This window comes from Caretta caretta, chromosome 22 (assembly GCF_965140235.1).
Source record: "Caretta caretta isolate rCarCar2 chromosome 22, rCarCar1.hap1, whole genome shotgun sequence".
NCBI classification, from domain to species: domain Eukaryota; kingdom Metazoa; phylum Chordata; order Testudines; family Cheloniidae; genus Caretta; species Caretta caretta.
Genome location: NC_134227.1, coordinates 7,022,868 through 7,050,734, shown reverse-complemented (window position 1 = coordinate 7,050,734; position 27,867 = coordinate 7,022,868). Strand labels below are relative to the sequence as shown.

General features: G+C 49.7%; 1 protein-coding gene across 1 annotated transcript; it reads right to left on the bottom strand.

Moving 5' to 3' along the window:
- Positions 1–17: 17 nt before the first annotated feature.
- Positions 18–14,206, bottom strand: VSIG2 (V-set and immunoglobulin domain containing 2). The gene is made up of 6 exons (XM_048827602.1): positions 14,087–14,206; positions 11,009–11,216; positions 10,323–10,481; positions 5,843–5,962; positions 1,500–1,638; positions 18–159 (listed from the first exon to the last, which is right to left on the bottom strand). The coding sequence occupies exons 1-6, from the start codon at positions 14,204–14,206 to the stop codon at positions 18–20; spliced, it is 888 nt and encodes a 295-aa protein (XP_048683559.1).
- Positions 14,207–27,867: the final 13,661 nt, after the last annotated feature.

The following is a 27,867-nucleotide window of genomic DNA, read 5'->3' as shown; positions in this document are numbered from 1 at the left end:
TAGTGCCGCCCCCCCGCTCACACAACCATGTTGAGTCTGGACTTGGTGGTGCTGGCAGACTCTGGCCTCGACACCGGCTGCTTCAGGAGGCGGCTCCCGGGGTCGCTGCCGTGTCTCTGCAAGGAGGCGTCTGAGATCCCCGGGGCAGTGGCATCCTCCCTGTAAACAAACAGGAAACGAATCAGCTAGATCTGGCACCATCTGGCTGAGCTACATCAGCATCCATGAACACGACTGACCCCAGCGAAGGATGGGCCCTCCCTCCCTTTAACAAAGCTCTCTCCGCACACTGGTGCAGAGTGACATCTTTGTACCGAGGGGCTTGCCAGCCTCCCTATGGGAAGCCACAATCACTCCATCAGATCAGTTAGAGACAAAGAAAACCTATGACCCCATCGCCTGTCCCATCCTTCCTGCCAGCCCCACAGAGCAGCATGCTCTCCAGTCTAGCACCAGGTAGAGGGTCCGTGCTTCAGCGGCTGTGTCTCTTGCCCAAAGACAACAAGCCCCAGGGGGCAGGATGGAAATGGTGGGAGTTGTCAGCAAGAGCCTTTCAACTTTGCTCACTGGGTTAAATCTGCCCTGGATCAGCAGTGACCTACGGCCTATGAACACTGCTCAGCGGCCTATGTGAAATGAGCTGGTGGGTCACTGGCGTCCACATCCCCACAACAGAGACTAGCTTCCATCCGCAGCCTTGGCAGAGAAGCTAAGCACAGACGGAACTCCCCTCTGCGCCCTAGGTCAGGGAGGAAGTGTGTGGGTGGGGGACGGGGAAGTTTGCACTGATGCTGCCTGGGGTGGGCCTGCCTTTGCTCAGGGGTTCTGTAGCGGGGTGGACAAGCAGAGGGGTTTAAGGTAGCCCTGGGAGAGGGCTGGGGCAGGGGAAGAGCTGGGCTGATTGGCAGAGGAGCCGCAGCTGGGGGCCATGCCCCAAACAGACCCAGTGGGCCTCATAAAAGCCAGGGAAGCCAGGAGCAGAAGAGAGAGACTCTCACTTCTGAGAGGGAGGGACCCGGCTGCAGGGACCCAAGCAGAGTACCTAGATTGGAGCAGGGCTAGGGAAGGGCCTGGGGAGCTCCAGCCAGGAAAGCCCCAGCTGTGGCCGAGCATTAGGCCCAACAGGTACTGGGGTTGCAGCCTGAGATTAGGGAGAGGCAGCAGGTCCAAATCCAGCCTTGCCGGTGATGAGTGGCTCACACTGCAGTCTGCCCCAGGGCGTTGGGGCTAGCTGGGGACTGGCAGGAGCCTATGACTAAGGCGAGGTAGGGATAGTGGGTGGGGGGTTCCCCTGGGAGGGTGAGACCCAGAACTGTGGGGTACTGCCAGGGGGCAGCACCCAGTGAAAGGGACACTGGGGTCCTGGGAGGGACATGGGAGCCAGCAGCAAGGCGAGACACCTCCCTGAAGAGGGCGCTCTGGAGGCTGGAACGCTAATTCCCTGAGACCACCAGCAGGAGGCGCCGCCAGTGAGTCTGCGCCTGGTTACAGGTTCTAACCTTATATCGTTCCCAGTGACTGTGGACCGGGACTCCTCCTTTCTGTACCAGAACAGATAGATCGCAGCTGCCCCGAGCAGTAAGACCACCAGCAACACTCCTATCACAGCTCCTGCGATCACTCCAGCTTCCCCAGTGCCTATGGGGAACACAAACCCAAGAGGTGGAGGTTGGCTTAGCAGGTAACTCTGGGCTTTCCACCCCCTGTGGCTAGATTTCTGTGATCGGCAGCCAGTAATGAGCCCCAAATTTGGCCCTTAGTGACTTTGAAACAACTGTGGTGTGCAAGAGCCCGAAGGAAGAGCCCGGAAAGGAAAGCTAGAGAAAAGCATTGGGAAGAGACCTAGGGAGGTAGTGGAATCTCCTTCCTTAGAAGTTTTTAAGGTCAGGCTTGACAAAGCCCTGGCTGGGATGATTTAATTGGGGATTGCTTTGAGCAGGGGGTTGGACTAAATGACCTCCTGAGGTTCCTTCCAACCCTGATATTCTATGATCCTATGAGACAAAGGAAAACAGAGTGACCGAGTAAGAACAGGGAAAGGACGGCCAGGAGAAAAAGCTAGAGCAGTCAAACATTCCTAACCAACATAGATCTGTCATGGGTGCAAAGGCTGCAGGCTCCTTTGCTTGGTCATAACACAATTAAATCGACTCTCTGTGATGCCCTTGTTTTTTCCAACCCCCAGACGTTCTTGTTAAACCCTGGATTTGTGCTAGAAATGGCCTACCTTGATTATCATACACATTGTAAGGAGAGTGGTCACTTTAGATAAGCTGTTACCAGCAGGAGAGTGGGGTGGGGGGAGATATTTTTTCATGCTTTGTATGTATAAAAAGATCTTCTACACTTTCCACAGTATGCATCTGATGAAGTGAGCTGTAGCTCACGAAAGCTTATGCTCAAATAAATTGGTTAGTCTCTAAGGTGCCACAAGTCCTCCTGTTCTTTTTTTGATGCTCTGGAGTTTGTTCTGTCTCCTCTCAGCCAGGCCTGTTCACACCTATCCCAGCACACCACTTTTTAAAGAGGGCAGTGCAGGAACCTTCACACCCTTACTCAGTAGAAGGACCAGCACCAACTGCTCTCCCCTGGATCAGTAGGCCCATGAGTCAGTTCCAGCCACATTCTTCTATCCACAGATAAGCTATTACCAGCAGGAGAGTGGGGTGGGAAGAGGTATTGTTTCATGATCTCTGTGTGTATATAATGTCTGCTGCAGTTTCCACGGCATGCATCCGATGAAGTGAGCTGTAGCTCACGAAAGCTCATGCTCAGATAAATTGGTTAGTCTCTAAGGTGCCACAAGTCCTCCTGTTCTTTTTGCGAATACAGACTAACACGGCTGTTACTCTGAAACCAGAGAGGGAAACTGAGGCAGTGACTTGCCTGAGGTCACAGAGTGAATCAGAGTCAGGATTAGAACTTGAGGCCTCCCAACTCTGCATTATCCCTCCAGCCCTTTATCACCAGACATTTCTAGAAGATGAGCCAGGCCTGGGGTCTTCCTGGGAGAGCTCTCTGCGTTTCAACAGAGCAGATTTGTTTTGATGGAAGGTAGTCTCAGAAATTGGACACAGAGAAACCCTTTCAGATCACTTCAGGCCGGGCTAGGAGCATTCCCTGTTGGAGCATTTTCTAAGGCTCTGCCCTTTTAAAGGTCCCCATGAAGGCACTCCCACCCCTCCTATGGGAGAGACTTCCCCAGTCACACACTGCTCTCTCTCGCCCAGGGGACTGCCTCGCTAAAATCGTCTTTCCTTCATTTCATCCCTCCCTCCTGGCGCACCATACTGCATCTCCAGCCGAGGCATTTACACCCTTCCCACATGCAGATGGCTCTCACCCTGTCCCTTTAGGCCTCGCTCGGTCAGGCTGTGAAGCCAGCTAAGAAGGGAGCTCTCACAGATGCAAGCACTAATTAACACAGGGAGCCAGACCTGAGCGGGATCCATGTGCCAAATGGGACCTGACTCGTGGAGGCCGGCGTTAAAAGCAACACCTGGGATACAGTCCTTAGCAGTGAGCAGGTTCACCGGGGGTGGGGGGGGATTCTTAGCCCAGCAGGGGCCAAGGCCCTAGCAATCACCAAGGGAGAAGATTTCCTTGAACACTAACTCCAGAGCCAGAATATGGGATCTGCTTGGGAATTTGTCATCAAACATGGTTTGTCATTGCAAAAGGCAGGTTTGTTGAAACCAGAACTTCTCATGACAATGGATAGGTCAAAACTCGACTCCCAAGAGAGCTCTAAACCAGGCACAGCAGGGATTTGAACCTGGGTCTCCTACATAGCAGGCAAAGGCCCCAAACACCGTGCTGTTGGCTATTTAGGAAGGCAGTGCTTTCTCTGTTTCACAAGCATGTTGCACGCTCAGGTGTGTTCTGGAATGAAAGCGACTGTCGGAACCTCCACGTTTTTCACAAAGCGGCATTCGAGTTTCCTGACCAGCCCTCAGGCATTCCTGACCGGGCCCTGGATGAATCTCTAAAGATCTACGCCCAGATCCTCAGCTGGTGTCAGTCACTTTCCTGGCTAGTGGGTTGAAATCTGGGTCTAGCCTCCCACTAGACTGCTTGAAAACCTCAGCTCAGGGCTCCCTGCAACAGGAAAGAGGAAGAAGAGGAAATGCAAAGGAGCCCTCAAGAGAAAGGCTGAAGGAGACAAGAGATGCACCAAAAACTCCTCACTGTGAATCCTACTGACTGAAGATGGGTGAGCATGGTGGCCCCAGGCTGTGGACAGACTCTAGGCCTCAGCATAAAGCAGCTGCAACTTCCCCCAGGGTGGGTAGGAGCGAACTCTCAGCCAGAGCGACAAAAAAGCCTCAGCCCTAGGAATTCAGAGAGCAGCCGGCACGTCAGCCACTAGATGGTAGCAAAGCCCCATGGTGAGGGGCTGAGCGAGAAGAACCAGCTCCCATTCCCCGAGCCTTGTGTCAGGACCCAGGGCGTTGCAATCGACAGGGCACACAGGTCCCGCCCCTTTGGGAAGAGGGAGCAATAAATGCTCCCCCCCCCCCGATTCCCCAACCTCCTGTGCCACCTCCAGGAGGGAATGGGACAATGCGAGCAGCCCCACACCCCAACACTGAACCATCAGCAAGAAAGCATCTCGATGCTGACGGTCCCAACAGTTGCTGCGCATCCCAGATGTTCCCTTTGGGGGCACTGCAGCTGGGAAGTCCTCCAATCCCCGCCCCACCTGCCCATCAATCCAGTTTCTGGGCTGCACCTGGGATGGAGTTGGCCTGTCTCTCTCCTGGGGAGGGGCACAGAACAGCTATTCATGCCTTCACCGGATCCACAGAGAAAACAGTGACAGGCGAGGACAAGCCCCACCTTACCGTGGCTGTGGGCAGCACAAGTGCTAGGAATAACCGTGGCAATTTCTGCCGATTCTCCAGTGTTGCAGCTAGAGCCCTCAATGGTGCCGGCTAGATAGCACGCAGTAGAGAGGGGTAGCTGGGGAGGTGTCAGGACAGTGGCATAAAAGCCAAGGGGAGGGAGAGGTGGCACTTGCAGGGGACCTTGAGGACAGTAAGTTTCAGTGGAGAGAAGAGGGCAGAAGGAGAGAAGGACAAGGCAGAGTTGTAAATAGCCCACGGGAGGGTCTTGTAGGAGAAGCCAATGCATGGAACCCAGGCCTCGTTAGCGGGGGATGGCTCATTTGAGGCTGTGCTCTGAGATCTGGGCTCAGAAACAGGGACACCCCAGGAACAGATTGGATCGTTTACCTTAATTGAATCAACCAACACTATGTGATATTAATAGGTTGCCATGGTGAAAAGCTGCCTCGGAAATCTAACAGCTTGAAAAAAAAAAACTTTGCCCATAGCAACAAAGAGAAACTTAGAAACAGAGTCCAGCCTCGGAAGTTTGCCCCTGTCTTTCCATCGGGGAGTGGGGTTTGTCTCCACGTGGAATTGTTGGTGGGTGGAGCCCAGCCCCCAAAGCCCACTGCCACCCTGAGGACTACACAGATTTCAGAACCTGCATGGAAATCAGTGTCCTCTTCCCTGCTTCCAAGTGCACCCTTTCCACCACAGCAGCATGGCTTTGGCGGGGACCCTGCGGGGGGGACTGTAGGCTTTCAGCTACTTCCCTGCACATCCAAGCTGCTCCGTTTTCTCACTAGCTCCTTGCAGGACTGTAAAGATTGTGCTGGTCCCATGTGACCTCTGCCCTTGCAATCATTGCTGTCTGTCAGCGCGCCAGTCTCCTGGCATAGCAGGGAGGCACCAGCAGGCATATTTCAGAGGAGGGGTTGGGCCATGTGGGCAGAAGGCAGCACTCCTGGTGGGCAGAATAGGGCGCACAGACACAACGAGGGTGGACATCTCACCTGCCACATTGACTGTCACTTGGCAACTGACATGGCCAAACTGGTTGGAGGCCACGCACTGGTAGGTCCCTGAGAATGCCAGCGAGAGGTTCGTCAGCTGCAGCTTCCCGGTTTGGTCATCTGTAAGGAGAAAAGCAGCAGGACCATCGTTAATGCCAGAGGCACCTGGAGGAACCCCCCTGTGCTGGCAGAGGGAGCGGGCGTGGGGTAGAGAGAGCATAGCAGCCCCCAACTCAGCACTGGGCTGTGGCAGCCTTTCCAAAGGGTGAATGAACTGGACTGTGAGATGAGCTCTACCCCGCACAAGGAGAGACAGGGAGTAGCCAACCGTGAGCGCATGGATATGACTGTGGTCAGCAGCAGGGACTGACGCTGGGACTTTCAGCTCCCAAGGCCGCTGCCAGGTGAGCTAGAGGAGAACTCCACTTGCTGCGAGCAAGTAGCAGGCTGTTCTCCTCTCTAGAGTCAGCCACTAGAGGGAGACATGGGCACATGTGCTAGGCCAGTGTAGTTCACACAATTGCATGTGTGCCTAGCACCCTGTGCGGCAAGGCAGCTTTGCAACCCGATTCCCTACCATGTCATAAATAGTCCATATTGGCCACTGGGACCCTCTGAGTGATTGATTGGGAAGGGCTTCTGAAAGGCCAGAGTTTGCAGTCAGCCCTTCTCTGTGTGGGGGTCGGGGAAGGTTCGGTGCTCAAGCTCTGGAGATGACTTGGCAGAAGCAGCCTGTGATGCTTGCAGACCAGGTGCCAGTTCATGCCAAGGCTCACTGAACACTGACAAATGCACAGCTGGAAACCAGCCTGGCTCACTTGTGAGTTAGCATTGTTACAACAGATGTTAGAGTTATAATGTGTTCAGTGTTGGGACTTTATGACACGCTTGTGAGTTGCTGCATGCATTGATCACCTTATAACATCTGTATCCCAGACGGTAAACTTATATTGAGTGTTTGCATTGTTAAGCTGTGTACCTCACCAACCAGGAAAGAAGCATTAATTAATGAAAAATTAATGGTCCTGCACCAAGAAGGCCCAGATGAGCCATTGTGAAACACTGAAGAACAAAGACTTTGTTTCAGAGTGATAGCCGTGTTAGCCTATATCAGCAAAAAACAATAAGGAGTCCTTGCGGCACCTTAGACTAACATTTATTTGGGCATAAGCTTTCGTGGGCTAAAACCCACTTCATCAGATGCATGGAGTGGAAAATACAGAGGCAGGTATAAATACACAGCATATGAAAAGATGGGAGTTGCCTTACCAAGTGGAGGGGTCAGTGCTAATGAGCCAATTCAATTAAAGTGGAAGTGGGCTATTCTCAACAGTTGACAAGAAGGGGTGAATACCAAGGGAGGGAAAAAAATAACTTTTGTAGGGCCACCTTGATTACATTGGCCTCATTAGCACATTTCAAACAGTTGACAAGAAGGTGTGAGTATCAGCAGAGGGAAATTGGTTTTTGTAATGACCCATCCACTCCCAGTCTCTATTCAGGCCTAATTCGATGGTGTCCAGTTTGCAAATTAATTCCAGTTCTGCAGTTTCTCGCTGGAGTCTGTTTTTTGAAGTTTTTTTTTTGTTGAAGAATGGCCACTTTTAATTGCCAGTGTTGTTGAGTGTCCAGGGAGATTGAAGTGTTCTTCTGCTGGTTTTTGAATGTTATAATTCTTAATGTCTGACTCCAACGAGAAACTGCAGAACTGTCATACGTGGCTTAGAGGGCCAGTAAGTCTGGCCACCCCTGCTCTACAGTAAGGCTGTTTTAGAGCTTGAGGAGCTCACACTTGATACTTGGTTGGTGAAGTCTAAGTGTAGAACACCCTGCTTCTTAACAGTCTTCCCTGAGGCTGGCACACATGGTTGTGAGTCACTCTAGACCCAGCCAATGTGAATCGTTCCACCCAGTGCTCATCCGTGGTTGTGGAACTGGGCCCTGGATTTGCTCCTCCCTGTATCTCCTACAAGCTCATGCTCATAGATCAAGACAGATAGCCGGAGGCTGTCTTCAACAGGCCATGTGCCTTCTATGCCCCAGGGCTTAACTGCCCTAGAGTGAGTCTGCAAAGAGACCGGCCCTTGAAATAAACATTGTCATTTCAGTCACTAAGTGCATTAACGGGCAAGATGCTGGTTTCCTGCCCTGAGTCCAGAGGAGAGACAGCCCCAGAGCGGAGACTGCAAGACATCAAGGGGAGAGATACGGGAAGGTGAGACTCCTTAACCCCGGAAAGGGAACAGTCGGCTCCACTTCCACTGAGAGCTTCACCAGCAACTCTCCCCCAGCTGCTGCCCCAGCATCTGATGGAGGATTCAGGCCTCTGATCAGACTCTGTTGAAAAGGACTCAAAGGGGCCTTTGAAGAGGAGGTTTTGCTTCTAGGCTGTGTCCTTTGGGGTTTTTCTTTAAGATCTATTTTAAAGATCTAGTCTGGTTCAAACTTGCTGGAAGAAATCCTGGTGAAGAGCAAAACCACTGCTCTGAAACTGAGGAGCAACTCCTCTTCAGCTTCTGTCTGAGACGTTAAAATATATTCAAACAAACAAGGACATGGTATTTGCCTCCGAAACTGATCCACAGGTGCAACCTACTGGTAGCAAAGGAAACTCCAAATGGCACTGAAAAATGAGTTTATACAGCTAAGATTAAGGGTCTGATCCTGCAAACTCAGACTCAAATAAGTAGTCTCTACTCCGGTCAGTGCTTTCATTTAAATCAACGAGACTGCTCCTGCGTGTCGGGACTGTGCCGGTTGCAATGTATTTACATGCAGTATATTATTCAGCCACCAGATGTCGCTGTGTGGGGTACAGAGTTCCAGAGGGTGCGGTTCTGGGTGAACACGGCAGACAAAGCTGGACCTTGAGCTGTGTGACTCTCTGATTGGGTCTGTAGTTTACAGCTGTTTTCTTTAATAAATGGAGTACCTTCTGATTAATGGGGTCTGTGACTCCATATGTCAGGATGCATGTGAGAGAGTTTGTGGGACTGGGCCCTGACCTTTTTTTTCCTAATTTCTAAAATATTCCCTTTTCAGCCAGAGAATTACTTGAGACTCACAGCTGGTTACTCCAGACAGCATCTGGCCACAAGAGCCTCTGGAATTCATACAATCACAGGAGGTCAACATTAAATCTGATACCTGGATTTTAAGAGGGACTGGTTATTCCCCAAATCACAACAGAGTGTACCTCCATGCTTCAGATATAAACTTATCTGACAGGGGAGGAAAGAAGCTTCCCCAACCCTGGATAGCTTTGTACAATGGGTCAGATCCTTTTTTCACCTTCCTCCAAAGCATCAGGCCTAGGTCACTGCTAGAGCTGGGATACTGGATGGGATGGACCACTGTCTAGTTGGCAGCCGGTGTCAAGTGGAGTGCCCCAGGGGGTCGGTCCTGGGGCCGGTTTTGTTCAATATCTTCATAAATGATCTGGAGGATGGTGTGGATTGCACTCTCAGCAAATTTGCGGATGATACTAAACTGGGAGGAGTGGTAGATACGCTGGAGGGCAGGGATAGGATACAGAGGGACCTAGACAAATTGGACGATTGGGCCAAAAGAAATCTGATGAGGTTCAATAAGGATAAGTGCAGGGTCCTGCACTTAGGACGGAAGAACCCAATGCACAGCTACAGACTAGGGACCGAATGGCTAGGCAGCAGTTCTGCGGAAAAGGACCTAGGGGTGACAGTGGACGAGAAGCTGGATATGAGTCAACAGTGTGCCCTTGTTGCCGAGAAGGCCAATGGCATTTTGGGATGTATAAGTAGGGGCATAGTGAGCAGATCGAGGGACGTGATCGTCCCCCTCTATTTGACATTGGTGAGGCCTCATCTGGAGTACTGTGTCCAGTTTTGGGCCCCACACTACAAGAAGGATGTGGATAAATTGGAGAGAGTCCAGCGAAGGGCAACAAAAATTATTAGGGGTCTGGAACACATGACTTATGAGGAGAGGCTGAGGGAACTGGGATTGTTTAGTCTGCGGAAGAGAAGAATGAGGGGGGATTTGATAGCTGCTTTCAACTACCTGAGAGGTGGTTCCAGAGAGGATGGTTCTAGACTATTCTCAGTGGTGGAAGAGGACAGGACAAGGAGTAATGGTCTCAAGTTGCAGTGGGGGAGGTTTAGGTTGGATATTAGGAAAAAATTTTTCACTAGGAGGGTGGTGAAACACTGGAATGCGTTGCCTAGGGAGGTGGTGGAATCTCCTTCCTTAGAAGTTTTTAAGGTCAGGCTTGACAAAGCCCTGGCTGGGATGATTTAATTGGGGATGGGTCCTGCTTTTGAGCAGGGGGTTGGACTAGATGACCTCCTGAGGTCCCTTCCAACCCTGATATTCTATGATTCTATGATATGTTGGTGTCTGGATTCCTTCAATTCTGTTTCTATCAGATCACTCAGAATCCGTCAGTGGCGGCTTTACACATCTCTGCACAGGAGGTCTATAAGGGATGGCACTCTCCACCTACTTTGCACCATATTGGCCAATGGCAATGAGGTCTTGGAGTCCACCCGTGACCAGGTGTAAGTAGGGGCAGGCACCCCCTCCACGGAGCTGCAGGTCAGCGTGGCATCACCCCCAATCCGGGTATATTCTGTCCCTTTACAAACAGGGGTAGATGGAGGCACTGAATGGGAAATGAGAAGAGAAAACAATGGATTTCTGTACTAGGAGCATGCACTATCATTGTGTAGCACGGCACCTGGCTGTCTCCCCTGCCACTGCGGTCAGCCGGCACCCGCTCACTGCTGACATTCCTGTGTCACTACCTTGTTTAACTGAGTCTCATCTGTTTGTTCTCCTGCTCCCCACATCCACCAGCCCCTCCTCTCTTCTTCTCCTTCCACCCACTCGTCTCCCTGCCATCCGTCTAGCTCTCTGCAGAGTGCCACGCAAAGGCCAGTGAATGGGAAGCTACTGTAATAATTGCTCTTCTCTGCCACTTCCCACCCAGAGATCCCAAAGCACTTTCCAAGAAGGTCCAGGTCATTACCCCTTTGTACAGATGGGAACACTGACTCATGCGATACAAGGGGACCCGCAATATCCCAGCCCCAGCTCCAAGGCCAGACAGACAGGATCCTAGCTGCTCTCGGGCCTGGCCCAAGATCCCCCTTCCGTGGCGGGCCATGGAATCGCAGTACCCAGACTCACTCAGCACGGTGAAGTGGATGAGCCCCGAGCCACTGCCGTAGAAGTCCGGAGGGTTGTTCACCTCGCAGATGTATGTGCCGTTGTCCGAGGGGCGGACGTTAGCTAGCTGAAGGGTCGCATCCCCCATGGTGGGAGGGTTGTGCAGGAAGCTGAGTCGTTTGGCCTGGGAGCCGGGCTTGTACAGCTTGTCATTCGTGAAGTAGAGGATCTGCAGGGAGAGGAGAACGTTTGCTGGGGTCCCCTCACAGACAGGGGTTTGTCCAATACCGACACGGTGAATGAAGGCGGATCGGACGAGGGAGGCACCGGAGTGTCACGCAGCGCCAAGAGCAAACCTGCCCTCCGGCTGGCTCTGCATTGTCATTGCAAAGCATGTGGCTTGGGAGAGCAGGTTATGGCAAAAACTTCAGAGACTCCAGCAGCCAGTCGCGGGTCGGGGCTCAGGGCTCATGCAAGGGGGAGACGAGGGGTTTGAGAGATTCACCAGGAGACAGAAACACAAAAGAGGGAGGGGCTGATAGTACACAATATGGGACGTGAAGTCAAAAACTGGGAGGAGAGGTAGATACGCTGGAGGGCAGGGATAGGATACAGAGGGACCCAGACAACTTAGAGGATTGGGCCAAAAGAAATCTGATGAGGTTCAACAAGGACAAGTGCAGAGTCCTGCACTTAGGACGGAAGAACCCAATGCACCGCTACAGACTAGGGACCGAATGGCTCGGCAGCAGTTCTGCAGAAAAGGACCTGGGGGTTACAGTGGACGAGAAGCTGGATATGAGTCAACAGTGTGCCCTTGTTGCCAAGAAGGCCAATGGCATTTTGGGATGTATAATTAGGGGCATTGCCAGCAGATCGAAGGACGTGGTCGTTCCCCTCTATTCAACATTGGTGAGGCCTCATCTGGAGTACTGTGTCCGGTTTTGGGCCCCACACTACAAGAAAGATGTGGAAAAATTGGAAAACATCCAGCGGAGGGCAACAAAAATGATTAGGGGTCTGGAACACATGACTTACGAGGAGAGGCTGAGGGAGCTGGGATTGTTTAGTCTGCGGAAGAGAAGAATGGGGGGGATTTGATAGCTGCTTTCAACTACGTGAAAGAGGGTTCCAAAGAGGATGGATCTAGACTGTTCTGAGTGGTAGCTGATGACAGAACAAGGAGTGATGGTCTCAAGTTGCCGTGGGGGAGGTTTAGGTTGGATATTAGGAAAAACTTTTTCACTAGGAGGGTGGTGAAACACTGGAATGCGTTACCTAGGGAGGTGGTAGAATCTCCTTCCTTAGAAGTTTTTAAGGTCAGGCTTGACAAAGCCCTGGCTGGGATAATTTAGTTGGGGATTGGTCCTGCTTTGAGCAGGGGGTTGGACTAGATGACCTCCTGAGGTCCCTTCCAAACCTGATAGTCTATGATTCTATGGGACAACACACAGTCCTACCCGGCCATACACGGCGTATCCCAGGGGAACGCACAGGCCCAGCCAGAAAGCCTGTGGCAGGGCTAGCAATAGAGCCCAGATCTCTTGCACCCAGCCCAGGGCTTTAACCACAAGCCCATCCTTCCCCCTCGATGGATGAGAACATCCCATTGGCTGTTCCCACTGGCTGTCGGAAACAACAGTTGTATCTGCAGTGACACTCATGATTGTACATGCCTCTGAGCTTCTCATTCAATTGCCTCCACGGGTCCTTCCCCAGCCTCCCAGTTGACCCTGGTCCCATCCCTGCTCTTGGATACGAGGCCTCACTGGTAGCAGACATACATCACTTGGATCTGAGGGCCCCTCTGGGCTGGCTGCTCCCCCCACATTCTGCAGTAATGTTAGAGCCACTCAAAAACCTCCAATTTAATTTCTACCAAAAGTTGGGAATGAAATGGATTCAGCTGGCATTGCTTCGGAAGCGGGAGTGAGCGCCCCTTGCGTTGGTTCAAATTCTTTTTGTTGCTGCTGGAACCATTAAAAATTTGGACCAGCCTGAGCCGCTTTCAGGAAACATTTAGACAAAACTTCATTTTTTGACTCAAAAAATATTGGTTGGGAAAAAAGCAACAGCCAGCGCTTAGGTAGAGTGTTCAGAGTAACAGCCGTGTTAGTCTGTATTCGCAAAAAGAAAAGCACGGTATGCATCCGATGAAGTGAGCTGTAGCTCACGAAAGCTCATGCTCAAATAAATTGGTTAGTCTCTAAGGTGCCACAAGTACTCCTTTTCTTTTTAGGTAGAGTGTGTCCTTCACAGATCTCAAAGTGCTGGACAAAGGAGGGCAGCAGCATTAGCCCCATTTTACAGATGGGGAAACTAAGGCACAGGGAGGGCAGTGACTTGCCCAAGGCACCCAGGGTACTAATGGCAAAGCTGAGAGCTGAGTCCAGGTCTCCCGAGTCCCACTCCAGTGCCCTGTCCACTAGGCCAGGGGTGGCCAACCTGGGGCTCCGGAGCCACGTGCGGCTCTTCAGAAGTTAACGTGCGGCTCTTTGTCTAGGCACCGATTCCGGGGCTGGAGCTACAGGTGCCAACTTTCCAATGTGCCGGGGGGTGCTCACTGCTCAACCCCTGGCTCTGCCACAGGCCCAGCCCCCCCTCCATCCCTTCCCGCCCCCTTGCCTGAGCCTGCACTGCCCTCGCTCCTCCCCCTGCCTCCCAGAGCCTCCTGCATGCCACAAAACAGCTGATCGGGAGGTGCGGGGAGGGAGGGGGCTGCCTGTGGGCAGGAGACGCCGGGAGCGGGGTGGGGGAGCTGCTGACATGTTACTGTGGCTTTTTGGCAACACACATTGGTAAACTCTGGCTCCTTCTCTGGCTCAGGTTGGCCACCCCTGCACCGGGCCCCCTGCTCTAACGACGAGCCCATCAGCCTTTAGGGGCTTTCCCTTGGCCTCACTCTTGTTCCCTGGTGGTGATTTGCCCCTCAGCCTGGGCTGACAACTTGCAGCCCCGCTTTCTGCATCAGCTCCTCATCCAGGCCTCAAGAGGCTTGAACGACCCCCCCGCAGGCTTTCCCTGGGCCGGAAGCAGCCACATTTTGAAGAAAGCCCCCCCCGCAAGCTCCTCCCCTTGGCACCCTGGTCCTCCCCTCACCGGCTCGCCCTGCCCGGGCGCTGCAGAGCCTGGCGCAAACCTCCACTCCAGAATGAAGTTTTTGTCAACCGAGGTTTTATAGTGGCAGGGAAGTTCCACGCTGGCCCCGCGTTCCTGCATCACAGGGTCCTGTGGTACCGTCACCTCCACACACGGCCCAGCACCTGTGCAGGAGAGCGAATGAGGCCTTCAGCTCTGTCGCTGCCTCTTCCCCACGGCAGCATCCTGCTCTCCGGCCCCCGCAGCTGCAGCCTCCCTGCCCACCAGGCCATGCAAAACGCTGAGGCTTCAGTAGGGTTGCCAACTCTCCCAGACTGGCTGGCAGTCTCCCGGAGACGGCCTCGATCTCCTGGGGACTATTAAAAGCAATCTGGGAGATTTTAAAAGGCCAAAAGTCGGGTTGGGGGTGCAGCGGGGGTAAGGCAGGCTCCAAGCCCGCACTGGCTCTGCGCAGCTCCCGGAAGCGATCGGCATGTCCGGCTCCTAGGCCCAGGGGTGGCCAAGGGCTCTCTGCACACTTCCCCCACCCCGAGCACCGACTCCACAGCTCCCATTGGCTGTAAACCACAGCCAATGGGAGCTGCGGGGGTGGTGCCTGCAGGTAGGGGCAGTGCGTGGAGAGCCCCTAGTCCCCCCGGACCTAGGAGCCGGACATGCTGATTGCTTCCAGGAGCCAACCAAGATCAGCGCCGCGTGGCCAAAGCCTGCATCCTGAACCCTCTCCTGCACCCCAACCCTGGCCCCACCCCCCAGCCCAGAGCCCTCAACCCAACCCCCTGCCCCAGCCCTGAGCCTCCTCCCACACGCCGAACCCCTTGGTCCCACCTCCCAGCCCAGAGCTCACACCCTCTCCTGCATCCCAACCCCCTGCCCCAGCCCTGAGCCCCCTCCCACACTCCGAACCCCTTGGTCCCACCCCCCAGCCCAGAGCTCACACCCTCTCCTGCATCCCAACCCCCTGCCCCAGCCCTGAGCCCCCTCCCACACTCCGAACCCCTTGGTCCCACCCCCCAGCCCAGAGCTCACACCCTCTCCTGCATCCCAACCCCCTGCCCCAGCCCTGAGCCCCCTCCCACACTCCGAACCCCTTGGTCCCACTCCCCAGCCCAGAGCCTGCACCCCCTCCTGCATCGAAACCCCAGCCTGATGAAAGTGAGTGAGGGTGGTGGAGAGCAAGTGACAGAGGGAGGGGGAATGGAGTGAGTGGGGGCATGGCCTTGGAGAAAGGGTGGGGCGGGGAGGCCACGGTGTTTGGGTTTGTGCGATGAGATAGTTGGCAACCCTATGGGGCTACGATCGGTTTCCTTGCTCGCCTGTCTCACCCTGCCCTCCTCTGCAAGCCCCTCCATTGCCTACCCCTCTTCCACCACCACCCCAGACACAAACCTCTCATCCTAACCCCCAAAGCCCTCCAGGATACAGCACCCCCCCACCCCCTTCTGCGCTGTCACACTGTCATAACACTGACCCCTGGCTTTGCTCCTCCAAGCATGGCAACCTTGGACGACCACGTCCCCCACATCGACCTTGGGAGAGCGTGTGGGGCAGGGATCATCTCTTCCTGTGTTTGTACAGCGCCCAGCACAAGGAGCCCCAGTCCTGGCTGAGGACTTTGGGCACTACATTTGTACCAATACACACCGTGACTCCGAACAGAAACGAGGGATCAGTAACAACATGTCAGGTTCATCTTTTACTGCCCAGACACTGGTTTTTCCTTCCTTTCATTTTCCACTTTGTTGAACTTTCAGGCAAGTGTTAAATGGACCCTTAGCAGGGGATGGGTGTGGTGGGTGGACAGGAAAGATACCCCAGACCAAAGGGAGCTCATGGAGTGACAGGGTGCTCTCAGCTCCTGTGTGTCTGTCAGTCTGTTTCTCATCCTGCAGTTTCTCCTTCCAGGTGCCTGCTAAGGACCTGATCTAACTTCTGTTACAGTCAATTGAAAGAGTCATGCTGATTTCTGTGGGCTTTGGATCAGGCCCTAAGGGAAGAGAGGCTGGAAAGGATTGTGGAGAGATGTGGCCTTCGGTGTCTATCACAAGAGTCACTAGGGAGGGACTCTGCACAAACAGGGGTGGAGGTGACTTCCAGGGGTGAAATGACGGTCAGTCTCCACCCTGTGCTCCTTGTGGGGTTGGAGACCATTTCCCCAAATCTCCAGCCATCTCAGAGACAATGCCCAACATGAGCCCACAAAACAGCTTTTAGTAGCCAAGAGGATATTTACAAAGCAAGAGTGGTGTCAGGGTTCCCTCCCCAATCTGAACTCTGGGGTACAGATGTGGGGACCCGCATGAAAGACTGCCTCATTTTATATTCCACCAGCTTAAATTAAAATATTCCCCAAGGCGCAAATTTCTTTCCTTGTCCTTGGACGGTATCGCTGCCACCACCAAAGTGATTTAAACAAACATTCAGGGAGGGGCCACTTGGAGCCCTATCCCCCCAAAATATCCCCCCAAGCCCCTTCACCCCCTTTCCTGGGGAGGCTTAAGAATAACATACTAACCAATTGGTTACAATGTGAGCACAGACCAAACTCCTAGTTTTTAGGACACTGAAAATCAATCAGGTTTTTAAAAGAAGAATTTTATTTAAAAAAAAAAAGTAAAAGAATCACATCTGCAAAATCAGGATGAAAGGTAATTTTACGGGGTAGATAAAAAGATTTAAAACACAGAGGATTCCCCTCTGACTCTGCTTCCAAGTTACAAAACAGGAATTAAGTGACCTCTTAGCATAGGGAAAATTCACAAGCTAAAACAAAAGATAATCTAACACATTTCCTTGCCTTACTTACAATTTTTGTAATTTTAGATGCTCATTTTAGGTATGTTTGTAGGAGATGTTTTTCCTGCCTGGACCCTCTCTCTGTCCAAGAGGGAACAAACAAACAAAGAGAGCACAAACAAAACCTCCCCCCATCCCTAGATTTGAAAATATCTTCTTTTCCCATTGGTCCTTCTGGTCAGGTGCCAACTAGGTTAATTGAACTGATTAACCCCTTACAGGTAAGGGGATTCTGTACCTCTGGCCAGGAGAGATTGTATGTTACTGCATACATAAGGATTGTTACCCTTCCCTTTATATTTATGACAAGTAGGGAACCCAGACCCCCAACCAGCCCTAATGATCCACACTTGTGTGTCATGCCCAAGAAACTTGACTATCAAGAACATTATTTAGCAAATTGTGAAAGATGTGAAGTGAGTTTAGGAATCTCTGTGGAGTGTGGGAGGAATTCTAGAGAGACTGCACCATGGCAGGTGTGAACTGGGTGCCTGGGACAGCCCTCACTGAAAATGCCAAGGTCAGGGCAGGCTGTAAAAGGGAGAGAAGATTCTTCCAAAACTAGTAGTTAACCTGAAGTTAGATTTACCGACCATTCACAAACTGTGCTCCTGATCCCCACACTGGTTTTCAGGAAGCTGAAAAAAAAAAATCACACAGCCCCCTTTATTGCATTCCAGTTCTCTGGCTCCCAGTCTGCACCTAGGTTCAGTACAATGAGAAGTTATTTAAAAACTCTGTTCACTATACAACATGTTCTTCTGAACCCCAAAGAGCCAACCACCTTGCCAGGCCAATATTAGTTTGGATCTTACCCAACATACCATGTTGCCAGCCAATCCTTTAATGTCTAGTACTAAAGTTTATTATAAAGAAAACAGAAAGAACAAGAAGAGAGTTATTAAATGGTAAAGCAATCAGATACATACGGAGACTTCAAAGTCCATATATGAGGTTTTTAGAAGTATTGGTTGGTTGCTGGCTTGAAAGTCCCTCTGGACAACATCCGCAGCTTGGATGGGTCATTCAGTCCTTTGTTCAGAGCTTCAGTTTGTAGAAAAGTCACTCCAGAGGTAAGAAGCAGGAATGAAGACAAAATAGAGAAGATGCAGCTGCCCTTTATATTCCTTTTGCCATCTGGCTTGTACTTCCTGTGTCCCAAACACAAGCTTCACAGCACATGAGCATGGAACAGCCTTCGAGTTCTCTGTCCACAGGCAAGCCCCTACATGTCTTGCTGACTCTTATGGAAAGGAGCCAGTGGATACACCTTGGGTTCATTGTACCACTGATGACCGTTGATGGGCCATCGAACAGGCTAGGCAGTGCAGATGCCAATCTGTCTGGGGGTGTCACCCAGAAACACAGCACAAGTTTGGAAATACAGATAAACCCTACATATCTCTAAATCACAATACAAAGGTGACACAAACATATAAACAAGATTATCCTACTTGGCAAATTATAACATTGTCACAGGTACCTCGCACGGCATATCAGGTCTGATTCCTTGCAATTTTATAATGTTGGTATCAACAATATCATGAAGTGTCCCACATATTCCATACAGTGTCACAGCAGGTGAATGGGCAGCATGGTGGCTCGTGCAATTCAATGTTGGCAAATGTAAAGTAGTGGGAGTACTCCTACTGGCTGAAAATAACTGTAAGCTCTCAGGAAAAAGACCCATGTGTCACCTGGGTGCATTCAAACAAATTGCATTTGAATACAGCCAACTCAAAGTTCTACATCTAGAAAGAGGGAATGCAGGCCACACCTAAAGAATGGGAATCCATCTCCTGGAAAGCAGGGACTCAGAAGAGGATGTAGGGGTCATAGTGGACAAGCAAGCCAGCATGAGCTCCTGGTGTGAACCAAAATGGCTCAAGGGCTGGAGCAAATGCCTTAGAGTGGGAGACTTTAAAAGAGCTGAATCCATTTAGCTTATCGAAAAGATTGAGAGGCGACTTGATTATGTAGCACTCACAAGGGAATGTCAGGGTTCAGTTACCTGTGCCCTGCCCCTTTAATTTGGAGAACACAGTCGTGCCATCAGGATTATTGTTGTTGTGTCCCAAAGAGACTGAGCTGGTATGAGGCTTATGCTGGCTGCAGACTGAGCTGGTGTGAGGCTTGTGCTGGCTGCACTAGATATTTCAAGTTTAAGAAAAGCTCAGTTTTAAACCCATGATCCCTGGATGGGAGTGTGACACTCGGTGAGCACAGGCGGGAAAGACTGAACTGCAGTGAGCTGACCAGAGAGGCAGCTATCTAGAGCCATTGCGGGCTGTTCCAGGAAAAGCTGCCAGAAGGTAATGCCAACAGAAAAGTGATTTTGCATAAAGAAAGTTTTCTCTGGAAGTAAGAGGGGGAAGATTTAATTGTTTGCAAGCACTATGACTGGCTGGGAGAGAATTAAAGTACATTCTTAGGAAGGGAGGAGGAAAAGATGAGCATTTAAGAGAAGTTTGTGACTCTCTGGGCATTTCTGGGACAGGTCACAGTAAAAATGCATCAAAAAGCCATTTGGTTTTAACCAAACATACAACAAGCCACCAATACAGTGAAGAGCAGGGGGAGTTGGAAGATCAGGGATTGTCTACATGACTGGCATTAAGAGATCTGATTTTACAACTAATTGCTACAGCAAGAAGAGAGCAGATTGAAGTTCCTAAAGTAGAAACAGTTCAGAAATAGCATACTGCAAAATGAAAGGAGCTCGAAACACATCAGGAAAGAATGAAGGAAATTACAACCCAAACCCCTGTGAACATGTGGAACATTGGAAGTCAAATAGAGGAAAATAGAAAGGAGCATAAACTGTGGCAGCCAAGCGTTAAAGTATCATTAGGCAGGAGGCCAAAAAGGAATGTGAAGAGCAACTTAGCAAAAGGCACAAAAACTAACAGCAAAAAATGTTTTAAGTACATCAGAAGTGGGAAGTGAGGCCACTGGACAATCGAGGTGCTAATAAGGAGCACTTAAGGAAGAAAAGGCCGCTGTGGAGAAGCTAAATGAATTCTTTGCATCGGTCTTCACTGAACAGGATGTGAGGGAGATTTCCATATCTGAGCCATTCTTGTTAGGAGACAAATAAGAACACAATATAAGAACATAAGAATGGCCATACTGGGTCAGAACAAAGGTCCATCCAGCCCAGTATCCTGTCACCGACAGTGGCCAATGCCAGGTGCCCCAGAGGGAGTGAACCTAACAGGTAATGATCAAGTGATCTCTCTCCTACCATCCATCTCCACCCTCTGACAAACAGAGGCTAGGGACGCCATTCCTTACCCATCCTGGCTAATAGCCATTAATGGACTTAATCTCCATGAATTTATCCAGTTCTCTTTTAAACCCTGTTATAGTCCTAGCCTTCACAACCTCCTCAGGCAAGGAGTTCCACAGGTTGACTGTGCGCTGAGTGAAGAAGAACTTCCTTTTATTTCAGAGGAACAGCCGTGTTAGTTTGTATTCGCAAAAAGAAAAGGAGTACTTGTGGCACCTTAGAGACTAACCAATTTATTTGAGCATGAGCTTTCATGAGCTATAGCTCACTTCATCAGATGTATACCGTGGAAACTGCAGCAGACTTTATATACACACAGAGAATATGAAACAATACCTCCTCCCACCCCACTGTCCTGCTGGTAATAGCTTATCTAAAGTGATCAACAGGTGGGCCATTTCTAGCACAAATCCAGGTTTTCTCACCCTCCACCCCCCCACACAAATTCACTCTTCTGCTGGTGCTAGCCCATCCAAAGTGACAACTCTTTACATAATCAAGTCGGGCTATTTCCTGCATAGATCCAGGTTTTCTCACATCCCCCCCACCCCCATACACACACAAACTCACTCTCCTGCTGGTAATAGCTCATCTAAACTGACCACTCTCCAAGTTTAAATCCAAGTTAAACCAGAACATCTGGGGGGGGGGGGGGGGTAGGAAAAAACAAGAGGAAACAGGCTACCTTGCATAATGACTTAGCCACTCCCAGTCTCTATTTAAGCCTAAATTAATAGTATCCAATCTGCAAATGAATTCCAATTCAGCAGTTTCTCGCTGGAGTCTGGATTTGAAGTTTTTTTGTTTTAAGATAGCGACCTTCATGTCTGTGATTGCGTGACCAGAGAGATTGAAGTGTTCTCCGACTGGTTTATGAATGTTATAATTCTTGACATCTGATTTGTGTCCATTTATTCTTTTACATAGAGACTGTCCAGTTTGACCAATGTACATGGCAGAGGGGCATTGCTGGCACATGATGGCATATATCACATTGGTGGATGTGCAGGTGAACGAGCCTCTGATAGTGTGGCTGATGTTATTAGGCCCTGTGATGGTGTCCCCTGAATAGATATGTGGGCACAATTGGCAACGGGCTTTGTTGCAAGGATAAGTCCCTGGGTTAGTGGTTCTGTTGTGTGGTATGTGGTTGTTGGCGAGTATTTGCTTCAGGTTGCGGGGCTGTCTGTAGGCAAGGACTGGCCTGTCTCCCAAGACTTGAGAGAGTGTTGGGTCATCCTTTAGGATAGGTTGTAGATCCTTAATAATGCGTTGGAGGGGTTTTAGTTGGGGGCTGAAGGTGACCGCTAGTGGCGTTCTGTTATTTTCTTTGTTAGGCCTGTCCTGTAGTAGGTAACTTCTGGGAACTCTTCTGGCTCTATCAATCTGTTTCTTTACTTCTGCAGGTGGGTATTGTAGTTGTAAGAAAGCTTGACAGAGATCTTGTAGGTGTTTGTCTCTGTCTGAGGGGTTGGAGCAAATGCGGTTGTATCGCAGAGCTTGGCTGTAGACGATGGATCGTGTGGTGTGGTCAGGGTGAAAGCTGGAGGCATGCAGGTAGGAATAGCGGTCAGTAGGTTTCCGGTATAGGGTGGTGTTTATGTGGCCATTGTTTATTAGCACTGTAGTGTCCAGGAAGTGGATCTCTTGTGTGGACTGGACCAGGCTGAGGTTGGTGGTGGGATGGAAATTGTTGAAATCATGGTGGAATTCCTCAAGGGCTTCTTTTCCATGGGTCCAGATGATGAAGATGTCATCAATATAGCGCAAGTAGAGTAGGGGCTTTAGGGGACGAGAGCTGAGGAAGCGTTGTTCTAAATCAGCCATAAAAATGTTGGCATACTGTGGGGCCATGCGGGTACCCATAGCAGTGCCGCTGATCTGAAGGTATACATTGTCCCCAAATGTGAAATAGTTATGGGTAAGGACAAAGTCACAAAGTCCTTTTATTTGTTTTAAACCTGCTGCCCATTAATTTCATTTGGTGGCCCCTAGTTATTATATTATGGGAACAAGTAAATAACTTTTCCTTATTCACTTTCTCCACACCACTCATGATTTTATAGACCCCTATCAATCAAAGGAGCTATCCCAGATTGAGTTATCAATAGAGGAAGTTTTGGAACAAATTGATAAATTAAACTATAATAAGTCACCAGCACCAGATGGTATTCACCCAAGAGTTCTGAAGGAACTCAAACATGAAATTATAGAACTACTAACTGTGGTATGTAATCTAGTCCTTAAATCAGCTGCTGTACCAGATGACTGGAAAACAGCTAAATGTGATGCCAATTTTTAAAAAAGGCTCCATAGGTGATCCTGGCAATTACTGGCCAGTAAACCTAACTTCAGGACCAGGCAAATTGGTTGAAATTATAGTAAAGACAATTATCAGACACATAGATGGACATGATTGTTGGTGAAGAGTCAACATGGCTTTTGTAAAGGGAAATCCTGCCTCACCCATCTATTTGAATTCTGTGAGGGGATCAACAAATGTAGACAAGGGTGATCCAGTGGATATAGTGTACTTGGATTTTCAGAAAGCCTTTGACAAGGTCCCTCACCAAATGCTCTTAAGCAAAGTAAGCTGTCATGGGATAAGAGGGAAGGTCCTCTCATGGATCAGTAATTGGTTAGGAAACAAACGGTAGGAATAAATGTTTTCAGTTGAGAGAGATAAATTGAAGGGTCCCCAGGGACCAGTGCTATTCAACATAATTCATAAATGATCTAGAAAAAGGGGTAAACAGTGAGGTGGCAAAGTTTGCAGAGGATACAAAATTATTCAAGATAGTTAAGTTCAAAGCTGACTGTGAGGCATTAAAAATGGATCTTACAAAATTGATTGACTGAGCAACAAAATGGCAGATGAAATTCTATGTGGATAAATGCAAAGAAATGTACATTGGAAGACATTCACAACTATACATATAAAATGATGGGGTCTAAATTAGCTATTACCAGTCAAGAAAGAGATCTTGGAGTCATTGTGGATCGTTCTCTGAAAACATTGGCTCAATGTACAGTGGCAGTCAAAAAAACGAACAGAATGCTAGGAACCACTAGTAAAGGGACAGATAATAAGACAGTAAATATCTTAACGCTACTATGTAAATTCTTGGTATGCCCACACCTTGAGTACTGCTTGCAGTTCTGGTCATCCCATCTCATAAAGATATATTAGGATTGGAAAAGGTAAAGAAAAAGGGCAACAAAATTAATTAAGGGTACGGAACAATTTACATCTGAGGAAAGATTAAGAAGACTGGGACTGTTCAGTTTGGAAAAAAGACAACTAAGGGGGAATATGGTAGAGGTCTATCAAATCATGACTGGTGTGGAGAAAGTGAATAGGGAAGTGGTGTTCACCACGTCATATAATACAAGAACCAGGGGTAACCTGATCAAATTAATAGGCAGCAAGTTTACAACAAATGAAAGGAAGTACTTCTTCACCCAACACACAGTCAACCAGTGGATCATTGCATGGGGATCTTGTAAAGGCCAAAAGTGGCTTCAAAAAAGAATTAGCTAAGTTCACGGAGGATAGATCCATCAATGGTTATTAGCCAAGATGGTCAGGAATGCAATCCCTAGCCTCTGACTGCCAGAAGCTGGGAGTGGACAACCTGGCATGGATCACTCGATAATTGCCCAGTTCTGTTCATTCCCTCTGACGCACCTGGCATTGGCCACTGTCAGAAGACAGGGTACTAGGCTAGATGGACCATTGGTCTGACCCAGTATGGCCGTTCTTATGTGTTGGATGGAAGATAATCTCCCAGTGACCCATTTTAGGAAGCTTGAAGAGTTACTAGAAATAAAAGATGAGCTTGATCTTAGAGCTTGCTATGGAACTGAAATCCCTTACAAGTCCAGTTCCAATTAAGCAAAGATGACGACATCTTGACTATTGCTGTGCTGGTCAGTCCACGAAAACTGGAGAACTGATCACTGGTAACATTGTTATTGAGGAGATAGTCAAACACCACTGCTGCAATTCATCTGAAGCACCAGCACCTAGTCTCATTACCAATCCTTCACAGTTTACAGCGATAATAACCCATTAACCTATGTCTTCACTTCTGCCTGACTGAATGCCAGAGCACACCAGTGGGTTGCAGAATAAGCTGACTAACTTCAAAATCAAATATCATTCAGGGAAATCTAACGTAGAGGCAAATGCTCTATCCAGAACGCCCCCAGGAAAACAATATGATGGGCTGCACAGAAGAAACAACTAATGTCATTAATGCTCATTACAGCCCTTGGATGTACAAAGAGATGGCAAGGTAGCTTGGTTAGCAGCAAGGTAGCTTGGTTATTACTGCCAATTCTTTGGCTGTAGGAGACTTCTCCATGGGCATTAAATCCACCCTCCAGTCTATTCCATAAGAAGACATTTTGGCGGCTCAGAAAGACGACCCAGTGATTGCTAAAATTCTCCATTGTAAGTCCAGAGAGAACAAGAGAACGCAGGAGGATGTGGCAAGGTCTTTGCTTTGAGGTGTGAGTGATATTGGTTGCATTTTGATACTTTATCCGAAACCGAGTTACAAAATCAACTGGTATTACCTGAAAAATACAAAAGGCAGATATAGGGAGAACTGCCTGGAGAGATGGGACACTCAGGAGCAGAGCGGTAATAAGTCTCACAAGAGATGGGTTTTACTGGCCACCGACTAAGGAGGAAATCAAACGTTATAGCACTAGATCTGTACCTATTTTGTTAGCTGACACGTCAGGCCGACATTATATTTATGAGGGGGAAATGTATCACTCACAGGGGAATAATGGTTTGAATTGACCTGTGCCCTGTCTCTCTACGGTCTGGAGCCCTACTGAAGAGAGAAAGAGCAGTCGAGAAGCGAGGGCTGGTCCCAGAGAGGTTGTGGTGTCCCGGGGAAATTGAGCTGGCTTGTGCAGGCTGCCTGGTTTTGGAGTTTGGTTTTTATATTAAGTTTAATAAAACATCAGTTTTAAAACCATTACAGTGTAATTGTTACAGTGTACAGAGAAAACAGCAGGTACTAAATGGCTCTTTAATGCAGCAGAGAAAGGCAGAACAAGAGACAATGGCTAAACGCTGAAGCCCGACAAATTCAAATTAAGATCCAAACTTTTAACAGTGCAGGTGATTTACCATTGCTACAAACTCCCCAGGGAAGGGGAGGATTCTCGGTCTCTTGCTGTCTTCTCATCCAGATTGGCGCCTTCTGGAAGATGCTTTAGCCAAACACCAGTTCTTGGTCTCCATACAGGGGTAAATGGGTGACAGATAATGGCCTGTGCCATGCAGGAGGCCAGGCTAAATGATTTAATGATGCCGTCGTCTGCCCTTAACACCTGTGACTCACTGTGGTGAGCACAATGAGAACCTCCATTCACATGTGGTCAGAAAAGCATGAAGAGTGCTGTAAAACAATACTGCGATCATGCTGCCATTCTCAGCAGCACCCCTGCCCACTGCGCCTAGTTCTGGTCACCCCATCTCCAGAAGGAGACAGCTGACATGGAGGAGGTGCTCAGATGCATGACAAGAATCTTGTTCCATCCTCTGAGGCCGCTGGCTCTGGCCACTGCTAGAGACAGCATACTGGACTAGATGGGCTGGGAGTCTGGTCTGGGGGCGCAATCCCAGTGCTGCTGTTTTGATCATGTTTTATATTAACTAGCTTTTGGACTTTTCAACTCATCACATTGTTGATTTTTGGCATACGGAGGCTCCCATACATCCCATGCTAGGTCTGTGTCATGTAGCAAATACTCGTCGATTGCAAACATGTATCAAGAGCTTCACCACCACATTTACCAGTATTTCTGCAAAAAGGAAAGGAAGGCGAGGCACATCTGCAGCGCCTGTGAGCCAGGTCCAGCACCATGGAATGACGGTGGCGCATGGACTGAAAGTCAAAGGGGGATGGAGAATGGATGTCCAGCAGGGCAGAAAGGGAGTGATGAGGGAACATGCTTGGACCAACTCATCAATAACTTTAAGCCCTGGGATACTGTGACGTTCCCCTCTGGTGTTATCTGGAATGGTGATCTGCTAGGTCACTCCAATCCTTGACTCTGGGAGCCAGCCTTACCTTGCTCTTCTGGGAGAACCCCCACTCCTAGGCTGGTCACGCGCAGCCTCTGGCATGTAAGCTGCACCCAGCTACTTGCAAGCGAATGACACTAGCCAAAATCTCCGGTCCCAGACACAACCCTAGGAACCTCCATCTTGCAGTGTCCAGTTATGCCTGCTGGATGCTGCCAGCTTACATGAGTTCATCAATTTAACAAAGAAATTGATATGTACCAGGCTTGTTATCCCAAGGGGAGACTCTGACATACTTCAAACCAAATGCACTGCTTCAGGTAGAATAAACAAAACAGATTTATTAACTACAAAGATGGACTTATAATCACTTAAAATCTAAGCACAAGAAGTCAGATTTGGTCAAATGAAACAAAGCAAAATGTATTCTATGCTGATCTTAACAGTTTCAGCGCCCTTACAAACTTAGATGCTTCTCACCACAAGCTGGCTGGTTGCCCTTCAGCTAGGCTCTCCCCTTTGATCAGTGCTTCAGTCGCTGGGTGGTGATGTCTGTAGATGGAGGTGGAAGAGAGAGGAAGAGCATGGCAAACATCTCTCCCTTTTATCATGTTCTTTCTTCCCTCTTGGCTTTACCCCACCCTCTTCAGAGTTAGGTGAGCATTATCTCATCGCAGTCCCAAACTGACCAAAGGAAGGGGGGTGCCTCACTCGAACAGATCCTTTTGTTGCTGCCTACCGGCAGCGACATTTGTTCCTGTGAGGCTGGGCTGGGTTTGTCCCATACATGCCCTGATGAGGTGTGAACTGCCTCTCTGCTCTTGGAGAGCTTTTGCCTGGGCTTATTTTAAGCCACGAGGATACATTTTCAGCCTCATAACTAGATACAGTAATGTTATAGTTTATAATTTCATGTAACAACAACGCTCAGTGCATCGTGAGCCTTCCAAGGACACCCAACATGACAAACTTTGCATTGGATATCAGACAATCATTTTATAAGGATGAACATGGGGGTGTAGAGTGTTCCCATGAGGTACAGAACGTCACAGATGCTGCACATATTGGGGTACATGAGCCAGCTGCTTCCCACGCTCCTGGGCTTCACTTCCTTCCCCCATCATCTCTTTCCTTACATAGCTCACTTTCTAATCCCTGACTTTGGTTCCCTCTTTGTCTCTCTTGCTGCCCTTCCCACCCTGCTTCTGTTGTTAGGGAGAGGCTCAGCTCGCCATGGTTACAGTTGCGATGAACTTGCCAATCTGAGCCTGTTTTCCCGGTGCCCGCACTTCACACACAGCTCCTGCTCAGTCCCTGCCCCAAAAGCTTGCAATCTAATTGAAGACAAGGTGCAATGAGGTGTGTTGCAAATATCCCTTCTTTCCCCCAAATCACCCCCCCACACTCACTGCTGCAGTCTCACCCTCCCCCACCTGCACACACACACCCCCACTCCTCACCAAATCACTCTCCCCACCCGGGCACACCCGCACGCACTCCTGCTTCCCTGGCACAATCCTCCCCACATCTCGCTGGTGCCTTCCTGCTCTCACCCCACAGCCACAGGCCTGGCAGGACCCTTCCTGCTTTCCCAAGTCTGCGCCGCCCTGCTTGCTCTGCGGTTTGGGTGACTTGGGTGTGGCTGGCCCA